This window comes from Betta splendens, chromosome 3 (assembly GCF_900634795.4).
Source record: "Betta splendens chromosome 3, fBetSpl5.4, whole genome shotgun sequence".
NCBI lineage: Eukaryota > Metazoa > Chordata > Actinopteri > Anabantiformes > Osphronemidae > Betta > Betta splendens.
The window spans coordinates 3,542,041-3,562,007 of record NC_040883.2 but is presented as its reverse complement, the minus strand read 5'-3'; the positions used below and the strand labels follow the sequence as shown (position 1 = coordinate 3,562,007).

At 45.8% G+C, this 19,967-nt stretch overlaps 2 protein-coding genes and 1 long non-coding RNA gene across 16 annotated transcripts in view; 2 read left to right on the top strand and 1 right to left on the bottom strand.

The window, feature by feature from the left end:
- Window positions 1–684: 684 nt before the first annotated feature.
- LOC114851889 (cAMP-regulated phosphoprotein 19-like) lies at window positions 685–3,786 on the top strand. Its single transcript, XM_029143748.3, has 3 exons — window positions 685–922; window positions 1,750–1,872; window positions 2,224–3,786. The coding sequence occupies exons 1-3, from the start codon at window positions 866–868 to the stop codon at window positions 2,392–2,394; spliced, it is 351 nt and encodes a 116-aa protein (XP_028999581.1). The 5' UTR covers window positions 685–865; the 3' UTR covers window positions 2,395–3,786.
- A 1,179-nt stretch (window positions 3,787–4,965) lies between these two features.
- The window catches only part of myo5aa (myosin VAa), a 29,595-nt gene continuing 14,593 nt past the window's right edge, over window positions 4,966–19,967 (top strand). For 3 of the 13 annotated variants that reach the window (XM_055507602.1, XM_029143998.3, XM_055507601.1), the window contains exons 1-14: window positions 4,967–5,248; window positions 12,458–12,568; window positions 12,740–12,911; window positions 13,080–13,224; window positions 13,596–13,752; window positions 14,830–14,973; window positions 15,536–15,617; window positions 16,999–17,106; window positions 17,246–17,352; window positions 17,741–18,006; window positions 18,180–18,261; window positions 18,347–18,487; window positions 18,604–18,729; window positions 19,179–19,262. In XM_055507602.1, the coding sequence (XP_055363577.1) occupies window positions 5,222–5,248; window positions 12,458–12,568; window positions 12,740–12,911; window positions 13,080–13,224; window positions 13,596–13,752; window positions 14,830–14,973; window positions 15,536–15,617; window positions 16,999–17,106; window positions 17,246–17,352; window positions 17,741–18,006; window positions 18,180–18,261; window positions 18,347–18,487; window positions 18,604–18,729; window positions 19,179–19,262 (1,752 nt within the window). In that variant the 5' untranslated portion in view covers window positions 4,967–5,221. Of the gene's footprint in view, window positions 5,249–6,187; window positions 7,834–10,169; window positions 10,292–12,457; window positions 12,569–12,739; window positions 12,912–13,079; window positions 13,225–13,595; window positions 13,753–14,829; window positions 14,974–15,535; window positions 15,618–16,998; window positions 17,107–17,245; window positions 17,353–17,740; window positions 18,007–18,179; window positions 18,262–18,346; window positions 18,488–18,603; window positions 18,730–19,178; window positions 19,263–19,967 lie in introns of those variants that run through there. The other 10 variants (XM_055507599.1, XM_055507595.1, XM_055507593.1 and 7 more) reach the window with 8 other exon arrangements.
- Window positions 13,570–14,165, bottom strand: LOC114852003 (uncharacterized). 2 transcript variants are annotated; one of them, XR_008694300.1, is made up of 2 exons: window positions 13,874–14,165; window positions 13,570–13,797 (listed from the first exon to the last, which is right to left on the bottom strand). It is a non-coding gene; the product is annotated as an uncharacterized LOC114852003 (long non-coding RNA). The 2 variants fall into 2 exon arrangements; XR_003785298.2 differs by having other exon boundaries at window positions 13,570–13,766.

Genomic DNA, 19,967 nt, shown 5'->3' with positions numbered 1-19,967 from the left:
GAAATAACTTTAAATATTACATTACATTTGCAGCACCACATATTACAACTAGTAAGTCCTGCAATTGAATCAACACATGTCAAGAGCAAAAAGCACAACCTGATCATTATTATGACTTGGATTTTTTTGTTTGGACTGCAATAGATAAGAATAATAATACAGAGGCAAGTGAGGAACACTTCAGAAACATGATTATGAGCTAAATTGTACACATCTAGACCTGTTTGTGCGCTTTATAATAGAAAGACGGTGTGTTTTGGTTACTGTCGTGAAGAAAATCTTGATTAGACAACTTGCGTCCACCTGCAGTCTTTCGTAAGACGTCAGAACAACATTTGACAGCAACTGACATTTGCGGACTCCAGGTGGTCGGAGCCGCTTGAACTCCTTTCCACGACCTCGCATTCACAGGTCATCCAACATGGAGGCCACCGGGCTTTTAAATGCACCGCATTTTGTATGCGTCGCTTCATTTCCTTTGCACGGTGAAAGCCTCTGCGTACGCTCCGCTGCTCAGTTAGCAACGTTCCATCACACGAACAGAAACCCCGCGTTAATCAGCGCAGCAAAAAAAAAAATCAGCGCCCGCGACGAAGGATTATTTGTCTAAAACCTGGATTTCGCGTTACAGCACAAGGGGCTAACAGCTGATCGGTGTTACGCAACACAAATCCGCTCTCGGGCTTGTGTGAGCGCGTGCACCGCGTGGGGTGCCAGGACGCGAGCGCGCGTGGTGTCTCCGCATGTGACGTAGAATTCCTTGTGCGGGAGTGAACGAACGCTCGGCATCAAGCGGTGTGTGGGCTAGGAGAGGCAGCGCGGGGGGATTCGAGCTTCGCTAGTCAAAGATCGCGACTATTTAAACATGTCGGGGGACAACGACGAAACGCAGGCGCCAGAGGAGACATCGGTGGAGGAGAAGGTACCGTTACGGCGGGCGAGCGGTCGAGCGGCGGCGCTGACTTTGTTATAGCCTCGGTACAGCGCTAGCTTAGCTCGCGCGCCCCCGCGCCTCTTATTGTTGACATATCACATAAAGCCAGAATACTTCGGACCAGTTTGTGTTCCGTGTGAATCTTTACAGCCACATTATGCTTTGGGTTCGCGGTTCCACTGTGTTAGTCTCAATGCGGCGCTTTTGTTTGGCGGTTGCTGTGAATGTCAGCGGTATCGGCGGCATGCTAATGTTAGCATCGCCACGCTGTTATGACATTTGACGCTAACGTCTAGGTGCAGCGGGGAAATCGTCGGCTAATAGTTAGCTCGGCTGCTCCGTGGTGGGTTCGTGTCAGCCCAACGCATCTCTTTGCCGTGGATCAAAGTCTGTTTACAGTAACGCCGTTTTCCACGCAGCCAGCGCAGTCTTGTGCGGCATCAAAACGCCTCTGCTATTCGTACAAAAAAACGGTATTGCACCAAATTTGATGGTCACCCCAACCGGTGGTTTAACCCAGACAGAACGTCCCTTCAGTGTCTGGCAGACACAATGGTTAGAAGAGCAAACCATTGGATTTCCCCTTTTAGCTGCACTAGGAGGAGATTAAACGTGTATATAAATGATGTCAACAAAGCTTTGCTTCCCAACCAGCAGCTTGATAGCCGTAGGTTCTAATGGGCTGAATATGGACCTGTATGTTTTTGATTTTTACGGTGTGTAAGGACAGATCTGCCGATGGAAATGTCAGTAGTGGCCTGCGAGCGTGTGGAGTCTCCCTCTCATCTCCGTGTCTTCCACTTGCTCATTTCAAGGATGTTCAGGAGAAAGTGATCAGCCCGGAGAAGGCGGAGGAGGCTAAGCTGAAGGCGAGATACCCAAATTTAGGGAACAAACCCGGAGGCTCTGATCTGCTTCGCAAACGCCTCCAGAAAGGGGTGAGTCGTCCGACTGTGTTCGACTTTCTGCCAAATACATATATTCCTGTCTGTATCCTGGACATAGAAGGAGCATGTTGAGTTTGTTACACTTTTGTGTTCCCATCTGTGTTTCCTTGCTAAAAGTTGTTTTTGCCTGTCTTTGCTACCACCACCAACAGTCAGTCATCATATGAGCACTGACTCACTGGTTACAGACTCTTTGGAAGTAAACAGTTTGCAACATGTGTTTGTTGTTGTTGTTTTTTAACAAAATGATCTTAAGATAAATAATCTTATTAATTGGTCAAAATTTATTGAAATTGAGGGTCCACAGTATGTTTTAAAAACACGAATAATCTCTTTCCACAGCAAAAGTACTTTGATTCAGGCGACTACAACATGGCCAAAGCAAAGATAAAGAACAAACAGCTGCCAACAGCTGCACCAGAGAAGACCGAGATCACAGGGGACCACATCCCGACCCCCCAGGACCTGCCCCAAAGGAAACCGTCTCTGGTGGCCAGTAAACTGGCAGGCTGATGCACATTAAGCCTCAGCAGCTACTGCAGCTAGTCTCAGAGCTGTAAAATTACTTCTCCCCCTCCACAATGTCATCCATGCCCCACCTCTGACCCCAACCCCACCCTACAAGACTGCACACCCAGCAAGCTGTCTAGCATATACCCTCCAGTCCTCTGTTTGTCACCCTACATGGCTCTGTCTGTACTGCCTCCTAGTTTCGTTTATGTTTTTCTCTACTCCCCCAAACTGACTCCCCTCCTTTTTATTGATACACTGTTCTGTCATTTACTTTCCATGTTCTTTTTAATGTTCTCTTCTATGTAAGATACACTGAAAGACGACACGTCCCAGCGTGAGTGTAAAGATTGAACAGTGACTCCTATTGAATAATCAGCACTATGATGTTTACTGGCTGAGGAGAGGGACAAGCAGCAGATTCTGCGTCTTGTATGGTTGAAGGGCTTTAGTGTGGCTATCAGGATTCCTCACTTTGGAAGGGAATGTGTTTGTTGTATATATATGTACACATATATATAGCTATATTTGCTTTAAGTTTGGCACAGGGGGCACTTGCCAGCCTTTTAACACATTTTTATCAAATTTCTTCAAAGTACTGTATGTGCTTACTCAAAGTTTGTCATCATGCCTGGCTGATTTGCTAAAAATTGACCCAAATCCATAGCTCACTTTTGTTAACAGCGTGATTGTTAAATGCGGTTAAACTGTTACTAAAGGACAATAGAAGCCAAAGTGTCCTATGAAACTGCATGTCTGACACAAGGCTCTCCAGTCTCCCTTTTACTCCATTAAGGTGCGCTAAATGGGCTTTTAAACAGATGCCTGAACATTAAAGTGCAGCATAAAAGCACTGGGTGACAGATATGTGGTTCATTCAACACCGCTGGAAATGAGAAGGGAGGGAATGTGATTTTGCTCATGTCTGAAACCCTTATGTCTAAAATGACTCTTCCACAGGACCGTTCAAATTCAGATAATGAAATAGTACTTTTATCAGGGTTTCTAGTTGTTTGTTGCTGTGAATGAGGCATTAATAAGAGTAAAAAAACTTTATTAATTTCACAGTGGGGAAATATCATTAGCATGAAAAAATGACTAAATCATGAAATCCTGGCAGCAGGAGTCGATGTTTGTGCAATTATAAAACTCAGCACTGGGAAGGAGAGGTGACATCAATTATTTGTGGGTTTAAGACGAACTTATAAGTGAAAGTTTTATCTAACGTATCTGCCGTGCATATTGATTTTTCAGTCTTCACAGACTGGTTGAAGTTAACCTGCGCTGCGATCAATCTAAGCAGCGTCTGTCTAAACTGTGCATGTATATGGCTGCCCTGCTGTCATTTTGTGCCATTTTGTTTTGTAAATAAAATAGTTTTGCACAAATGCCTAATTGCTGTTTCATGTGTTGTGATTACTTTGCTAAATATAAAAGTATTATTATATTAAGAGGCATTTTTTGTAAGCACTGGTGAACTTTTTTACCATTTTTTGCAATATCAGACCAAATTAATTTTTACTGTGATAGTTTGAGTTGGTTATAATACAAACGAGAGTTTGTAGTAATTAATGTAAGTTTTTGAGGAAACATATTTGAACTCCAGTTAGAAACCTAGTCACACAGTAACTGACCCTGATTGCATAATAATAAGTGTGGGATTTAAATTTTTGTAACTTTTGCAAGAATATTGAAGGTGAATCATAAGATCGTCCTGCAATTTATTCATCCAGAAATACCTTTGCCTTGCCTTTGCTTTAACTAACTAATCATGAATACATTTTAAAAACTTTGTAAAAAGCAACGTTGCAATTAAAATCATTACATTAAAAATCTCAGATTTTCACTCTCAGAGCTCTTGTTTACCTGTGGTTCCTAGACTGTCTAAATGTAGAATGAGAAACAGCTTCTACCTATAAACTCCACTCAGGCTTAAAATATCATTTTGAAAAAGCTCATAGAGCCAAACATTGTATGGTCAAACTGAACAACTCTGAGTGTTGCTGCTACACTCTCAGCTGTGTGTTTCTCCTGTCTCCCTCTCTGTACACTTCCTGGCTTTGGGGTTGTGTCAGTACTGCAGTTTCATTAAATGGCTACAGTGTTTTATCAGCCGTTTCTTGTTCAGCTTTTCATTCTCCACTTTTCACTCATTCTAACAGTTCGAGGCTGATGGTAGTTCCTGGCACTGCTGTAGTTTCCTTCCATTAAAGGGAGATTTACTCAATTAATTAGGCCTGAAGTTATGCCACAATATGTATTTGGTGTGATGTAGGAATACTGAATTAAAGCTCAATTAAAAAGAACATCAAGCTCATGTAACAAAATGGACGACAATAGCAATTTATATGTGGGCTATTTAATTTTGCTAGCAGTAGCAGAAACAATACAAAATATAATAAAGGTGTCTATGAGCATTTTAATGAGCATTTTTCTCTGTTCTCTTTCCATTAAATAAATAAGTTCTACCTCCCTTCGTAATTCAACGTTTGTTGCTTTTGATTATACAATGTGAGTGTAGTACACACGTTCGACCACGTGGGGGCGCTCTCCGCGCAGCAGCAGCCTCCCGTGTTCGGCTGAATCATTTCATCCATCGCACGCAGAACGCACGGTGAGACACCGAGTCCTCGGCAGCCTCGCGCCTTCCAGGTTATCATGGCGACGCGAGACCCATCCTCACCTTGAGTCCCAGCAACAAAGGCTCCTCCGCCGCCGCTCCGGGCGAACGCACGCCCGCACGCACGCGCGCGCGCTCCCATGCAGCGCGGAGACCTGCTCGACTGTCTTTAGCCCCAGATTTGGAGGACGGACGCGGCGAACGAGCGTCATGGCAGCGTCGGAGCTGTACACAAAGGTGAGGAGTGTGGCGGCCGCATCTGCTGCGGGCGGGCTGCTAGCATAGCGGCTAGCCGAGCGTCCGGGGCCAAAACGTTTAACGTTTGTCGGTGCGTCGCCAGGCGAACCGGGCGGAGCGGCTCGTGAGCGCGGAAATGGTGGCGGAATGAATGAAAAGTGTTTTAGGAGCGTCAGAAGCGGTCGGTGTCACAACGCACGGACGTTTGAGGCGTTTAAATATAGATGTTAGCGCTGACATGGGTGTAGCGGGGGGGAGGAAGGGAGGCGTCGTCCCGTCCACGCGCACACGTTGACAAAATCATCTGTTTGTCGTCTTGTTGGATGAATCAGAAGCGGGCATCTTCTTCCCCGGGCCTTTGCGTCATCTTCCCCTGGATGCTAATGGGTTCGGGGGATGCTAATGGGCTCGGGTGATGCTAATGGGTTCGGGGGATGCTAATGGGCTCGGGTGATGCTAATGGGTTCGGGGGATGCAAAGGCGGTGCCGGCCGTCACGGAGGCTCCGCAGTCACGCGTTGAAGCCTTAACATTGGGCCAGTGTGTCGTTCGCGTGACGCGGCTGTCTGGGACGCGAGCTCGGCCCGGACGTCGGGTACCGCCGGGATGCTGCGACTAACGCCGCATCCCGAGCGCTCGGCGTCCGGTGCCGAGGCCCCGAAGCCTCCGCGGAGCTGCGGACGTACAGCTGCGCGCGGCTGCTGAGATCAGCTGGCTCCAGCGGTCACGCGTCCTCCAGCTGCTGCTTTATCTCTGTAGATGTGAAGTAGAAGCGCATTTAGTGTGTGTGTGTGTGGGGGGGGTCACCCATCCCCCATCCCCCTTACTTTGACAGCTGGTGTGTTCATCTTGAATCATGTGGTGTCGGAGTGAAAACGTGACTGTGTGTGTGTGTGTGTGTGTGTGTGTGTGTGTGTGTGTGTGTGTGTGTGTGTGTGTGTGTGATGAGGGCAATCGCTGTTCTTTTCTAATCCCCGTCTAAACCGCAGAGCTGCGGTGCACGGAGCTTCCACCGCTGAGCATTTACACTGAACATCCCAGTTCCGATCCGGTGGTTATGGACTCTGATGAAACGGCTCCTGGTCCAGAACTCCTAATGCTTGAACTGCTCCAATAACAGACAGAACTGTTTCTTGGGCATCACTTCATCGCCTGTAGGTTTGAAACCAGGCGTCACGATGTCTTGTTCCTTCAGAACTTTATTTGGCGTTTAAATGTTTGTTCTAATGGCAAATAAATAGGGAAGGTTTTCAGTGCCACCGCTGGGAAAGCAAAGGTTTCTGCTCTGAACGGCACCGTCTGGTTCAGAATCCAGCGTCTGTGGTTTATTTTTCCCACTGAGGGGTGGGAAACACTCCGGCCTTTATGTGCGTGACTCAGCCGCATAGAAGCGCATTGAGCGGGTCTAATCTGCCTGGTTGACGCGCACACAAACGCACACAGTATCGGGTTCTGCTGTGGCTGTGGCTCCTGTCTGGGCCGAGCTCCGGCAGAACCAGCGGTGAGTCAGAGTGTAGAGTTTAGCTGCAGACCCGGCTTCAGATTATTCATCCATCTGAGCCAGAGGAGTAAAACAAGCTGGGATCTCATGGAAATAGAAGTGAGGCTCCATTAGATGACTCAGAGCCGATAAGCGTTTCCTCAGGCTCGAGTTTCAAAAATACGAACTGTACCATCTTTAGTACTTATGCTGTATTTTTAGTACTGCTATTGATTTGTTCTGGAATGAAATAAAACTTTGGCGGGTTCACAACCACTCATAAAGGCAGGTTTCCTTTGGCATAAACATAAACTCAATGCAAGTATTGCGTTTATGGTTCATAAACAAAGCTAAGTTGATAAAGTCATCGTCTACAAACCCGCTGTGTCTTCTGTGGAGAACAGAGGGCAGCATTCTCTGCTGACAAACTCAATTTCACACCTGTAGATTATACGGTTCATATTTAACACAGTTCATTTAGATTGGTCATAGTGCAGAACACTTCAGCTTTGTGCGTCGGTGGCGTCTCAAACGCATCACGTGGCCTCACGTTAGCGAAAGTCGGACTTTATTTCTCCCCGGCTCTAATTGGGAGCATGTGCATCGCATCACTGATGTAACCTGCCTAATGTAATGGCTCAGTTGTGTTGTGTGTGATTTCTCGGAGGCAAAGCCCCAGTTGAGCTGCGTGTGTCGGACTAAAATAGCGATTATCGTCCTGAAGCTCCCAAAGTGCGGCTCGGGGTTTCCTGCTCCTCTGTGAGTCGGTCTGGCCGTTTTCATTGGGCGTCGCAGCGGTGGTTTGTGGGGAAGGCCTGGGAGTCGGCCTCCTTCAGATCTCATGTGATCACAGGAGGACGAGCGGATGCGCTGAGTGACAGCGAGCGCGGCCAGTAATCCGTCCCAGGGCCGAGCGCTTCGGGCAGCGCTGCCCGCGTCTGCGGACGCAGTGGGACGGGTTGATCCACCAGTAAGCGCTGGAGCCCCATGCTCCACCAGTTAGAGCCTGCTACTGGAATGAGTGGCTGGAGGCGAGCTCGCGGCATGAGCTAGAGGCTCCATAACGAGGCAAGATGAACCAGGACCTGGATTATATGTTCATCCAGGTAGGATTCTTTCCATTCCAGCCTTTTATTTTTATCTCATCACCACATTCACAGATGAAGTCAATATGGAACAGAGCGAAATCGTGAAGAAGAATGAGTGTGAATGAAATGTTAGCCCATATGTGGCTGTTGGACCAGTGATTTTAAAGGTCTGATCTAACAGTAGTACATGTTTCTATTGGGCACGAAGAGCCCACTGCTGACACACCCTTCATCAGGATTAATAGTGGGAGAAAATAGTCATTTCAGTGGAATTAGCAAATCGGATTTTAGCCTGAACTGATCTTTGCTACAAAAACAACAAAATCTTTGTGAGTTTTAATTTAATCACTGGAGGCTTCAAGTGTGTGTAGAGAGAGAGACGGTCTAAAGGCTAAACACTATGGTTTGCTTTAAAAAGGCACAGAAGATTCTTCCTCCTGTTCTAATGTGTGATTGGTTTTATATCATCTCAAATGACAGCGTCAACACTAACTGAGCCGATGTGATTAAATGCAGGACAGCAGCTCAGCTTCCTGATCTTTAACACACTTGGTGAAAGTGAGACGCTCGAGCCAGGAGTTGAGCAAGCGAGCGGCGCCGGGTGTAGCCGGCCCGTCGAGCTTTTCTGACCCGACCCTCCACCAGCACCGAGGCCTCCGAGTCCTGCTGCATCTGCCCAGCGGAGCAGAAAAACAGCAGATCCTCACATGAGTGGCATCATGTGACGAGGCCTCTGCAGTCTGGAGCTCCATTGACTGCTTCGCTGCAGATATGTGGGCAAAACACGTCACACATTCTTCCGCAGCAGCTTCTGCTGGAAGTCAAATAGTTTGTCTGACCCTCAGCATTTGTTTTTAAATCACATAATGTTCTGCTGCTGTTGTTCACACTCACCATAGTGTACAGGTGTGTTTTTATGTGCAGAGCTGATGTGGATTATGTATAAATGCCTGTATATATTCATCTATATTGACTGTGTGAAGTCTGTTAAATGAGCTGCAGCCCGTGGAGCGTTCAGAGAGGCAGGACTTGAGTGCAGCAGTGAAAGCTCAGAGCTCGGCATTAGCACGGTGAAGTCCCTCTAATCTGCACTTGACTTTGTGCAGATTTGTAAACACTTCTCGTGGCGGCCCCACCCTGCGTTTACAGCCCTCCACCCCCGACAAGGGCAGAGGCTCGTACCCAGGCGCCTCGGCAGCGTCCTGGTCGCTGCGGCCGCTCCGTTCCTCAGGAACGGGCATGAGACGCTGGAGACGGCTGAAAACACGGGCTCCATGGCGTCTGTGGATGCATTCAGTCACTTTCTTCATATCAGTGGATCACAGTCGTATTTCAAGATTTAAAAACTTTATTAATTCCAGGGGAAATGTTTTTCCCTGCGTATGATTGCTGTCACATGTAGATAAACACAGAAGGAAGGAAGAGAGATTAAAAATGATGAAGCATATAACACAAATACACACACACTCGCACCAAATGACCTGCTATTCTACACAGATGGAGGTCGACCCGTACAGAGGGGGGAGGAATTGATGGCTACCGGTGGGAAGGACCTCCAGGGGAGCACTTTGAGTTATACGTGGGTTTTTTAGGGTTTAGTCGCTTGGGTTTCCTTTTCAAGTGATTCCCGTCATTCTGTGGTCGCCGCTCGCTGATGGGACCAGGGAGAACCTGTAGCTGTAATGCAATCACGGTGCAGTTGACTAGAATGAGATTAGCCAGCGTTAAACCCTGAGTTAGCCCAGTCAGTCCTGATCCTTTATCTTAGTTAAACCACGATTAGTATCGCCACAGCCTTGAACCTTCACAAGAAGCCTCGCCTGCTGTGAACGGGCTGGTCACTGTGATAAAACCACTGGTCGTGTGTGCTGTTACTGCCTTTAAATGCGCCTTTGGTCTACAAATACCTTGGTATAAAATGGATAGATGTATGAGATGATACTCGAATTTGTTGATTTAAAGAGTCAACCGTGACTAATCATCTCAACCAAAAAGCAATGTTTTCCGTGGATTTGCATGAGCTGCAGTATAATGTGTGTGGACGTCTGGAAAAGATGTTGATGAAAAAGATCTACGAGCAAATACAAGGTTTGCAAGAAAAGCGGTCACTCAGGTTGGGGTCACATTGATTGTGTCATCATTCAGGTCAAATAGCAGCATCCGTTACTGAACAGACACAGATGGAGGCTGAAGGTGTGTTTGCGCCTGTAGTACAGTGATCTGCTGAGTGGAACGGGGCTCTTTTTTAGTTCATGCCACATACTGTAATTATCAAGCATGTGCTGTGATCTCAGACGTCACCGTTGCTCTGATGTCCTTTTCCTCAGTGACCTCATCGTCATCGGGCCTGAACGCCATCATCCCTGGAAGGCACCGAGTGCTTTTCCAGCTCGGGTTTCATTGTGGAGGAAGGAGCCCGTGTCTGCGTGTGATGAGGCTTCATCCCCGTCTCTGCTGCGCTTGTTTGAATCTGTTGGTCTGTAAATGTGATTAGCTTCCGCTGCATTGCAGCAGCATTGATTGCTCGCTGTCCCTTCATGTTTTACTCACATACTCGCAGCGCAAACTCTCAGGTTTGTGTCAGATGCAAGTGTCACATGAGAAATGTGCTGATTAGCAGCATATTTCAGTGATAACTAATTCAGGCTAATTGTGCTTGACACCTATGGATGTGTGAAAACATGTGTGTCTGTGTGAGGAAGGAGGTTGTTGTGAAGTGTGATCAGTAGGTGTGTATGAGGTGTGATGCTGTTCAAACCTCACTGCTGCTATATTTAGCCTCCTCCCTTTGCTCTCTCTCTCTCTCTCTCTCTCTCTCTCTCCCTCTCTCTCCCCCCTCCTCCTCCTTACTCCTTCGGTTGCTAGGAGGCCGGCTGCTGGGACGGTCTCCCGCAGGGACCAAAAAGGTGAAATGACTAATGAAACGCTCGGATGTGGAGGGAGAGACGGAGAGATGGAGGGCGGCAGCGGAGCGGTTGTGCTCTGTTATGTTTCACCGTCTGCAGTTTTTCATCCTAGGTGGAATAGGAGCTTTTTCTCATTATGAATAAGACAAACAACTTGGCACACAACCCCAGTGTCCAGTGGTTTTAGTATTTAGATACAGAGGCATTATTTCAGCTCAGCAGATCAATTATTCATTCACAGCTCACACCTTCTTCCACAATATCTCTTTAAAAAATCTGTTGTTTTCCTGTAGCTGCCTTAATCAGCTGCAGTTTAATTGCATTATGAGCCTAACCTCCCTGATGATACTGTTGGGTGTTTATGCAGCGTAGAGAAGGATTAGAGACATAAAATACTCATCCTCCTTGAGGGTTGGTGGAGGTGTAGTTTGGAAGTGAAGTGCCCCAATAAGACCTGAGGTGAAACATGGTCGTGACTGATTTATGGAGTAAAACTGCAGAACCGATGTAAAACAAGCCTTTTATGTGTCTGCATCCGTCCCTCCACCCTTTCACGTCCAACTCTTCTTGATATATAGCGTGAAGGCGATGAGGTGGAGGAAAGTGAGGGCAGGTGAGGGTTAGTGTGACCATGATGTCATGGTTCAGATGATCAGTAGTGGAGCAGCAGACTGGATTATTCACTTTCTCCCATTGTTAGTGTCTACAATAACGTATCTGTGCCTGTGAAATGTTCTTCCTCCTTTTGGCTTTGTTACATAAAACCTTCACTTGACTCGTCGTCATGTGCCTCAGTTATTCACGTCCTCACCAAAATACGCATGTAATTTAAAATAGTTTATGTAATTTTATTTGCATGTAGTTGTTGTCATTTGACAAAAAGGTTCAGAGTCAACCATCTATCATGGCATGTCAGGGTTTCAGTGGGATCTAATTTAGATTTTATTTATAGAAAGGTGTAAAACAAAGCTTATTTTAAAGCTTTTGTTCACTATAATAGAACAGAAATCACTTTTGCACTATTGATTTCGAATTTGCTCACCTCCTGCTTCTTGACTTTAGCTTGATGCAAAGTCAAACATTATGTAAGCGGAGCCACCTCAGTCCAGCGTTGTTGCATCGGAGGACATTAATGGCTGCACTCATATGCTGTTACGTGTTTTTGCGTGAGCTGGATTCCTCAGCCATGTGACCGGCAGTGTTCAAACCCGTTTTTTCTACATCTGACATCTGTGATCAGCTGATCGCCTCCGGTCACAAGTCAGACACTCTGAAACGTGTGTGTGTGTGTGTGTGTGTGTGTGTGTGTGTGTGTGTGTGTGTGTGTGTGTGTGTGTGTGTGTGTGTGTGTGTGTGTGTGTGTGTGTGTGTGTGTGTGTGTGTGTGTGTGTGTGTGTGTGTGTGTGTGTGTGTGTGTGTGTGTGTGTGTGTGTTTTGACCACAACCTTATTCTTCAGCCATTATGTGCAGCTACTTGTTCGAGAGTTCGTTCCCACAGACTTACTGACAGTTATGAGGCTTGGTGCTCATGACTGGGGGAAACACAGAACCCACTGTTCTCTGCGACGTCATGCTAAGAAAAGGTAGTAAGTCTCCTAAAATCTGTCAGTCAAATAAGGTGGAGAACGAGACAGGGGCGACACGGTTTCACCAGCGTCAGCAACTCCAACTTCATTATAATAACAAACACAAAGACACGGTGCAGCTCATGATTTCCTTTGTTTGGTGTCTCTCAGCATGCGCGGGTGTGGATCCCCGACACCGAGGAGGTGTGGAAGTCTGCGGAGCTCACCAAGGACTACAAACAAGGGGATGCCTCCCTGCAGCTCCTGCTGGAGGATGGAGCGGTCAGTGGGAAGGAAATGCTGTTTCCTTCTTTGTCTTTTACTCAATCTCATCAGAGATTTTCAATTGCATCTACATTGCACTCATGCATGTTTTTATAGAAATGTTGCCTGTGTGAAGTAATTTTATCAAGCTCTGCGTTTTACCCTCTGATGCTCTGTGATCATCCTCAGAACCTCGGATACAAGCTGGACCCCAAGATGACGAACCTGCCTTACCTTCGAAACCCAGACATCCTGGTGGGCGAGAATGACCTCACAGCGCTCAGCTACCTCCATGAGCCGGCCGTGCTGCACAACCTCAAAGTCCGATTCATCGACTCCAAGCTCATCTACACGTACTGTGGTAAGACGCCAGTCCACCCACCCGGCGTCCTTGACCCGCATGCAGTACAACCCAAACGAGGCCCTTCTGCCCCGCAGCATGAATGATATGCAGCAGTATCTGTTACATACAGGCCAGCTCAGCCCCAGGTAAACCCACACCTGCATACGCTGCTGCTATGTGTCACAGGAATCGTTCTGGTGGCCATCAACCCGTACGAGACGCTGCCAATCTACGGAACCGACATCATCAACGCGTACAGCGGTCAGAACATGGGGGACATGGACCCGCATATCTTCGCCGTAGCAGAGGAGGCATACAAACAGATGGCCAGGTTTGTGTGTGTTACCTGAGTAGCCTACACCCCCCCCCCCCCCCGCCCCCCCCTCATTCCTGTTTGTAGGTCAGAGCTGAACCAGAAATAGCCTCTTGGTGGTCTCCTCGTGTCCCATACTCATTTGAACACACAGGAACGGATGTTCAGAGTTTTTCTACAGGAACTAGACTAGGTCCAGACCACATACACATACATGCTGAACGTACTGAACAGCAGGTTTCATCAGAACCGGGATCTATCTTCTTTGTTCATTTCAGTTTGCAGTCATAAATTAGCAGACATAAGCTGTTACTATACTTACTTAATAAAGCATATTATATGAAATAGGCAAATACCATTCAATAATTGTTCATATTATTTATTATCAGGGACGAGAGGAACCAGTCAATCATTGTGAGTGGGGAGTCCGGAGCAGGGAAGACGGTATCGGCCAAATACGCCATGAGGTACTTCGCTACAGTCAGCGGCTCTGCTAGCGAAGCCAACGTGGAGGAGAAGGTCTTGGCTTCCAATCCCATCATGGAGGTGAGGACCTGAAACTTAGATTGCCCTCACTTTTATCAGTGAGGACTGAACTGATTTGAAGCCCTGTGTCATAGTAGTGAATTAGTCTTGTGTGTGTGTGTGTGCATGTGTGTCCATTTACCCTGTGGGATGAAAGTCATAGTCTTCGTCCTTTTCTCTTTAGTTTGTTCTTCGCTGGCATTTACTTCCCTTCCTCCACTGTCTCCTCCTCTTTCTGCCGTCCTGCCCTCCAGCGGCTCTCTGCTTTTCTAACGCTGGGCTCATCCTCAGCCGTGTGTGTCTTTCTTCCTGTAGAGTCATAAGAGGGCTGGTAGAGCTCCCTGGGCCCATATGCCTCTAATACTTTCCCACCCCCCTCCTCCTGCTCTTATCCCTCGCCCTCATTCTTTGCTACCATCACTGTCCTGCTCCCAGCCACCACTTTCACCTGGAGCCAATCAAAGTCCCACTGGCAGAATGAATAGGACGCTTTCATTCGAGCAGTGATGTCATGCCATTTCCTGAGCCTGGCTGTGGAGTGGATGGTTGCATCAGCATTTGCAGTATTAGAAACTGTGTGTGGAAGTGTTTGTGAGTGAGGCTGATGCAGGCAGAGATTGGAATACCTGCTCCACTGAAAGACTCCTTGTCTGCAGTGAAACACTGTTTGGATTTAACTCGGCAACAAGCGTTCACACACGATTTAACTCTGTTTAGCACGGCTGTGTGTGTGTGTGTGTGTGTGTGTGTGTGTGTGTGTGTGTGTGTGTGTGTGTGTGTGTGTGTGTGTGTGTGTGTGTGTGTGTGTGTGTGTGTGTGTGTGTGTGTGTGCGTGTGCGTGTGAGCGAGTGTGTGTGCACGCACGCCCCCACCCATCTACTGTCTACTGACACTTCCTCCTGGGACCATTGATCAGTCCTTTATATTGACCCAAGGCTGCTGACTGCAGATGATTCCTGTGCTGCTGCAGAGCTCAGCAGCAAATGTCCGTCAGCGTTTACCTGATCCAGTGTTTTCAAAGGAGAACGTGGTTCAATGTGTGCGGGCTAATGTAGAGAAGCACTATTCTATTAAACATGTTTTCCATCTGCCACTCAGGCCATAGGAAACGCGAAGACCACCAGAAATGATAACAGCAGTCGCTTTGGCAAATACATCGAGATTGGCTTTGACAGCCGCTACCGGATCATCGGTGCCAACATGAGGACGTACCTTCTGGAGAAGTCGAGGGTCGTGTTTCAGGTGAGTGAACGGATACACGTTGAGGTTTGAATGAAAACACACCTACTGGGACACTTTTTTGCATTCTTTACATACATATTCTAGTTTTCCACACTTGCCTCAGACGGCACAGATAACGCCCTGCTAACATTGTAGATCCTTTATCACATTGCCATTCATATATTAGAACACACACACACACACACACACTGCTGTTCTAGACATCAGTGCTGGGGAATGAGGAAGCTGGTGGAATAAGGTGATCACATGCTTGGCTGCTGTAACGCCCATTTACACAGCAGGTGTGTGTTTGCATTCTGTGTTTGGGTGTAGTAACATCAATGTGGGCCACAGGTAACAGGCCGTAGAGTATAAGATACATATACATGTATAGGTGGGCATCATTTTATGTTTGTCCTGGGAAATGTGAGTTTAGAAAATAAATCACACCTTTCAACAAGTGCTGTAATGTAACTTGTGCCTTAACTAACCTCTCCACAGATGGACCGTGAAAAATCAGGTATTTATGACTAAATACACATAGAACAGGAGTGTATTAAATCAGTTGCATGTTTTCTTCCAGGCGGATGAGGAGAGGAACTATCACATCTTCTATCAGCTCTGTGCATCATCCCATTTACCAGAGTTCAAGACTCTGAGGCTAAGTAAGTCTGAACATACATAAACATGTATGCGCCTACACAGAAGCAATTCATTTCTTATCAGAAGAAAAATCCTTTTTTTTGTATCGTATACATTTGCATTTAAGATACAACGACAGTGAATCTGTGCTTAAAACAGGAGTGGACTGAAATACTGAGCCAACGAGTACCCACCTAATGGTTTCCCTGCTGATTCCCTGCAATATGTGATTGAGTTAACGCTCGGAGCTTGTAAATATGCATCTCCTGACAGACAAACAGGATCCACCATTTAAAAGTTTGATAGTTCTCTCAGTAAGAGAGGCTCTACCATAAAGCTATGACGTGGATTAGTCTTTATTTTTTTGCTACAGCAGTTCCAGGACAGCGGGAAACCTGCCAGGACACTGAAAATCCATCAGCTCACTGAATCTTAGGCTCAGCCAAGTGAAAAACACAGGATGTTAAGATACTTGTTGTTTTTCTGACGTCTGCACCCCAGTGAACACTGGCGCAGGAAACGCCTTCCACATCAAAAAACCCTTTACTGTCCTTTACTGTGTCATATCTGATATTAGTTTAGGTATATTACGCTGATTGGCTCTGGTTGAACAGGAACCCATACAGATCACTCCAACTGTGGGCCTGCACCTGCTCCTGTGGTCATGTGACACACACTCACACTCCTGGCACTGTGACTAAACAGTTGGCGCACACACACACACACACACACACACACACACACACACACACACACACACACACACACACACACACACACAGCTGCTGTCTTTTCCTCTCTTGCTGACTTCCTGGCTCAGCAGATAGGGAGGCCATGTCAATGCCTCTTGTTGCTAGGAAACGGGCCAGGCCTTCATGCCTTAAGTTGGTGTGAAGTGACCATGAGGAATCTGACTGAGATATTCGAGCTATTATAATGTCATTTTGACTGAGAAGTTGTTCTTAATTTAAGTCTTGTACAGTATTTGGACATTGCACACTATTAATAAAGCGTCTGGAATGAAAAGAAGTCACTTAGAATTCTGGGTTGATGAATTTATTAATAGAGTCCTTTTATAAAAAGTCCTTATTCTGCTTTAAGAAAAAAATTTTGTTATTCTTGCTTGTTTTGATTTCACAGCTACTTAGAAAAGCCTCTGACTGTGAGCATCAGCTACAGTAGCGCATGTCTTTGTTGTCGGTTAGCGTAACCATCCAGGATCATTGCTATGGTTACTGTACTTACATGGTTACCCTTAGCACTGGCTGGGAATGAATGACGCTTCTCTGTTCTCAGATCTGTTCGTCTGTTCCTGGGAGTTGGCCATGCTAAAGAACCGAGCACGCTGTTCACACCGCAGCGTGTTTTTTTGAATGTCTGTGCTCTCCCTGTCGCTTCATTTAGGCAGTGCAAACGACTTTCTGTACACCAGGCAAGGCCGCAGCCCTGTAATCGACGGTGTGGATGATACCAAGGAGCTGTGCACCACACGGAATGCCTTTACATTACTCGGTAACAGCCACGCATGAATATAATCACAGATGTGTGTGGAAGCAGTTTTATAGAATGTCCAACCACAGTGAAAATATTATTGAGGATAGGTTTAAATGGTCTAATTCTAATGTTGCTTGTGTATGTTTTTACTCCGCAGGCATCAATGAGTCTTATCAGATGGGCTTGTTCCAGGTTTTGGCTGCTATTCTTCATCTAGGAAATGTGGAAATTAAGGACAAAGATGCAGACAGCAGCTTGATTGCTGTGAGAACACATTCTTAATATTTACATTTGCGGTCACATTCAGTTTTTTTGTCAGTCATTTCTGTTATTGTTTCAGCACAAAAGCCTCTTTTCATCGACCTAAAAGGACCAACTCAATGTTTATAGTGATGATGAATGAACACAAAGACTAACTACATCGTCTAATGGCTTTTAACATGTTAGACTAGGCCTATTATTAATTCTGAATGTAATAGTTGATCTATTCCCACAAATTAACAATATGCACTCACTCACTGACCATATCACTACAGAGAGAAACAACACTCACTGTCAGAGATGGGAGGAATTTTTAACAATTTTTATTTATGATCATTTACAGATTTTTTTTTTAATTTACAGCTTTAATCTGCTCTTCTGTTTCCTGTAGCCTAACAATCGCCACCTCACGGCGTTCTGTGAGCTGGTGGGCGTGACCTACCAGGACATGGCCCAGTGGCTGTGCCATAGGAAGCTGAAGACGGCCACGGAGACGTACATCAAGCCACTCCCTCGTCTGCAGGCCACCAACGCTCGGGACGCGCTGTCCAAACATATCTATGCCAAGCTCTTCAACTGGATCGTGGAGCACGTCAACAAAGCTCTGATCACCAACATTAAACAGCACTCCTTCATTGGCGTCCTCGACATCTATGGGTACCTATGAACCTTATTGCTTGTGGGTGTGTGAATACTTTAAAAGCCAAAGCTAGCAGATGCGTATTTATCTACATTCGACTTTATGAACATCTTTTCTATTATATTTTTGAGTTAAATGTTCAAATGATGGGAAGGTATACAACCAATCAGCATCTTTCTTTTTCTTTAAGGTTTGAGACTTTTGAAATCAACAGCTTCGAGCAGTTCTGTATTAACTATGCTAACGAGAAACTCCAGCAACAATTCAACATGGTGAGCAGCACGTTCACTGTTGCACTTTATATTTAAGAATATATACTGATGATTCTATTTGTGATTCAAAACTGTGTGTGCACAGCATGTATTCAAACTGGAGCAGGAGGAATACATGAAGGAGCAGATTCCCTGGACTCTGATTGACTTCTATGATAATCAGCCCTGCATCAACCTCATAGAAGCTAAGATGGGAATCCTGGACCTGTTGGATGAGGAGTGCAAGGTACTTTCTCCAATAGAGATATTTTTAAGGAATATTTACATCCTGGCTGTTCATTATTTCATTAATTTAAACTTAGCTTGACATAACATACTTGTGTCTTCACCTTTGTTTTCCAGATGCCTAAAGGTTCAGATGATTCTTGGGCTCAGAAGTTATACAACACTCATCTAAAGACTTGCTCCCTCTTTCAGAAGCCACGCATGTCAAACCGTGCCTTCATCATCCAACATTTTGCTGACAAGGTGGGTCAAAATGGCATTATCACAGTTTGATGTTGATGTAGTGTGATAGTGTTCTGTGTGTGTAAGCTTTGCCTCTTTAGCTTCAGTATATCCACATAAGACCAGGCTGCAGTGGGTGCTGCAGTGCTGGAGTGAGATATTTTTAGAATAGCTGGAAGCAGGATGACTTTGCTATTGTCATAGTTTTCCTGCAAAAGGTAATGAAGTGTGGAGAATGCATGTGTTCGGATGCTGGTGCAATCCACTGTGTGTGTGTGTAATATATTACATATCTCATTACAGCAGCCATTCATGTACAAGTAATGTCCCATTGTTCAGTTCCTGAACTGAAGTGTTTCTTGAAGAAAACTTTGGCAACAATGTTTATATCATCATAAACATAAATGAGCTGCTGAAAAAAAAAGTGCTGATAATTGTGACACGTGCTGTGCTGCGTTGCTGTTGAGCAGGTCGAGTACCAGTGCGAAGGATTCCTGGAGAAGAACAAGGACACCGTGAATGAAGAGCAGATCAATGTTCTGAAGGCCAGCAAGGTGAGGTGCACAGATGGTATATGGGTAACGTTAGAAGCCGACCGTGCAATACAGATACAAGTAGCACAATTCACTCGTAGTGTGTGTTTGTGTTGCTTTAAAATGTAAATGGTCTTGTATCTAGTGAGAGGCTGAGGGCACTTTGAAGCAGCGCCCTCTACTGGTGACACGACGATAATGTTGAGATTCGTTGAAAGCTTGATGTCACTAGACAATTCACACACGTGCTGTTAAGTCCCTGTTACCTTCACGTGTGTGTCTTCCTATTCGTTTAGGATCAGTGTAAAAACCTATCTGAGTCAAACAGGATCTAAGTCTTTAATTTAAACCCTTGGTGCTTCATGTGCTGCACACAAACGTGCTCACGCCCACACATACATGCACCAGCACATATAAATGTTTAAATATGAGACTTAAGTCTCACAGCAGACGTTGACAATTCTCCTATAGATTTCAACTAGAGAAATGCATAAAGTCTAAATGATGTTTTGCTCTAACGCTTTAACAAAACCACTTAACACATAGACCCACTGATATAAATAGCATTACTGCTCAACAAGAGTTAGGATTACATTGTAATGACAGCTTAGTCATTTAGTCTAATGAACTTTCATTAGACTAAATCCAAATTTATCACATCCGTATTTGTCCACAGACTCATAACAAAAGTTATTTACCTATACTGTTTATTTGTTACACGCACGT

Excerpts from the sequence above, each read along its gene's own strand:
- LOC114851889 (XM_029143748.3), top strand. The coding sequence starts at position 866 with ATGTCGGGGGACAACGACGAAACGCAGGCGCCAGAGGAGACATCGGTG. Across the intron at positions 923-1,749 it reads AGACATCGGTGGAGGAGAAG|GATGTTCAGGAGAAAGTGAT; the intron begins GTACCGTTACGG and ends GCTCATTTCAAG. Across the intron at positions 1,873-2,223 it reads GCAAACGCCTCCAGAAAGGG|CAAAAGTACTTTGATTCAGG; the intron begins GTGAGTCGTCCG and ends CTCTTTCCACAG.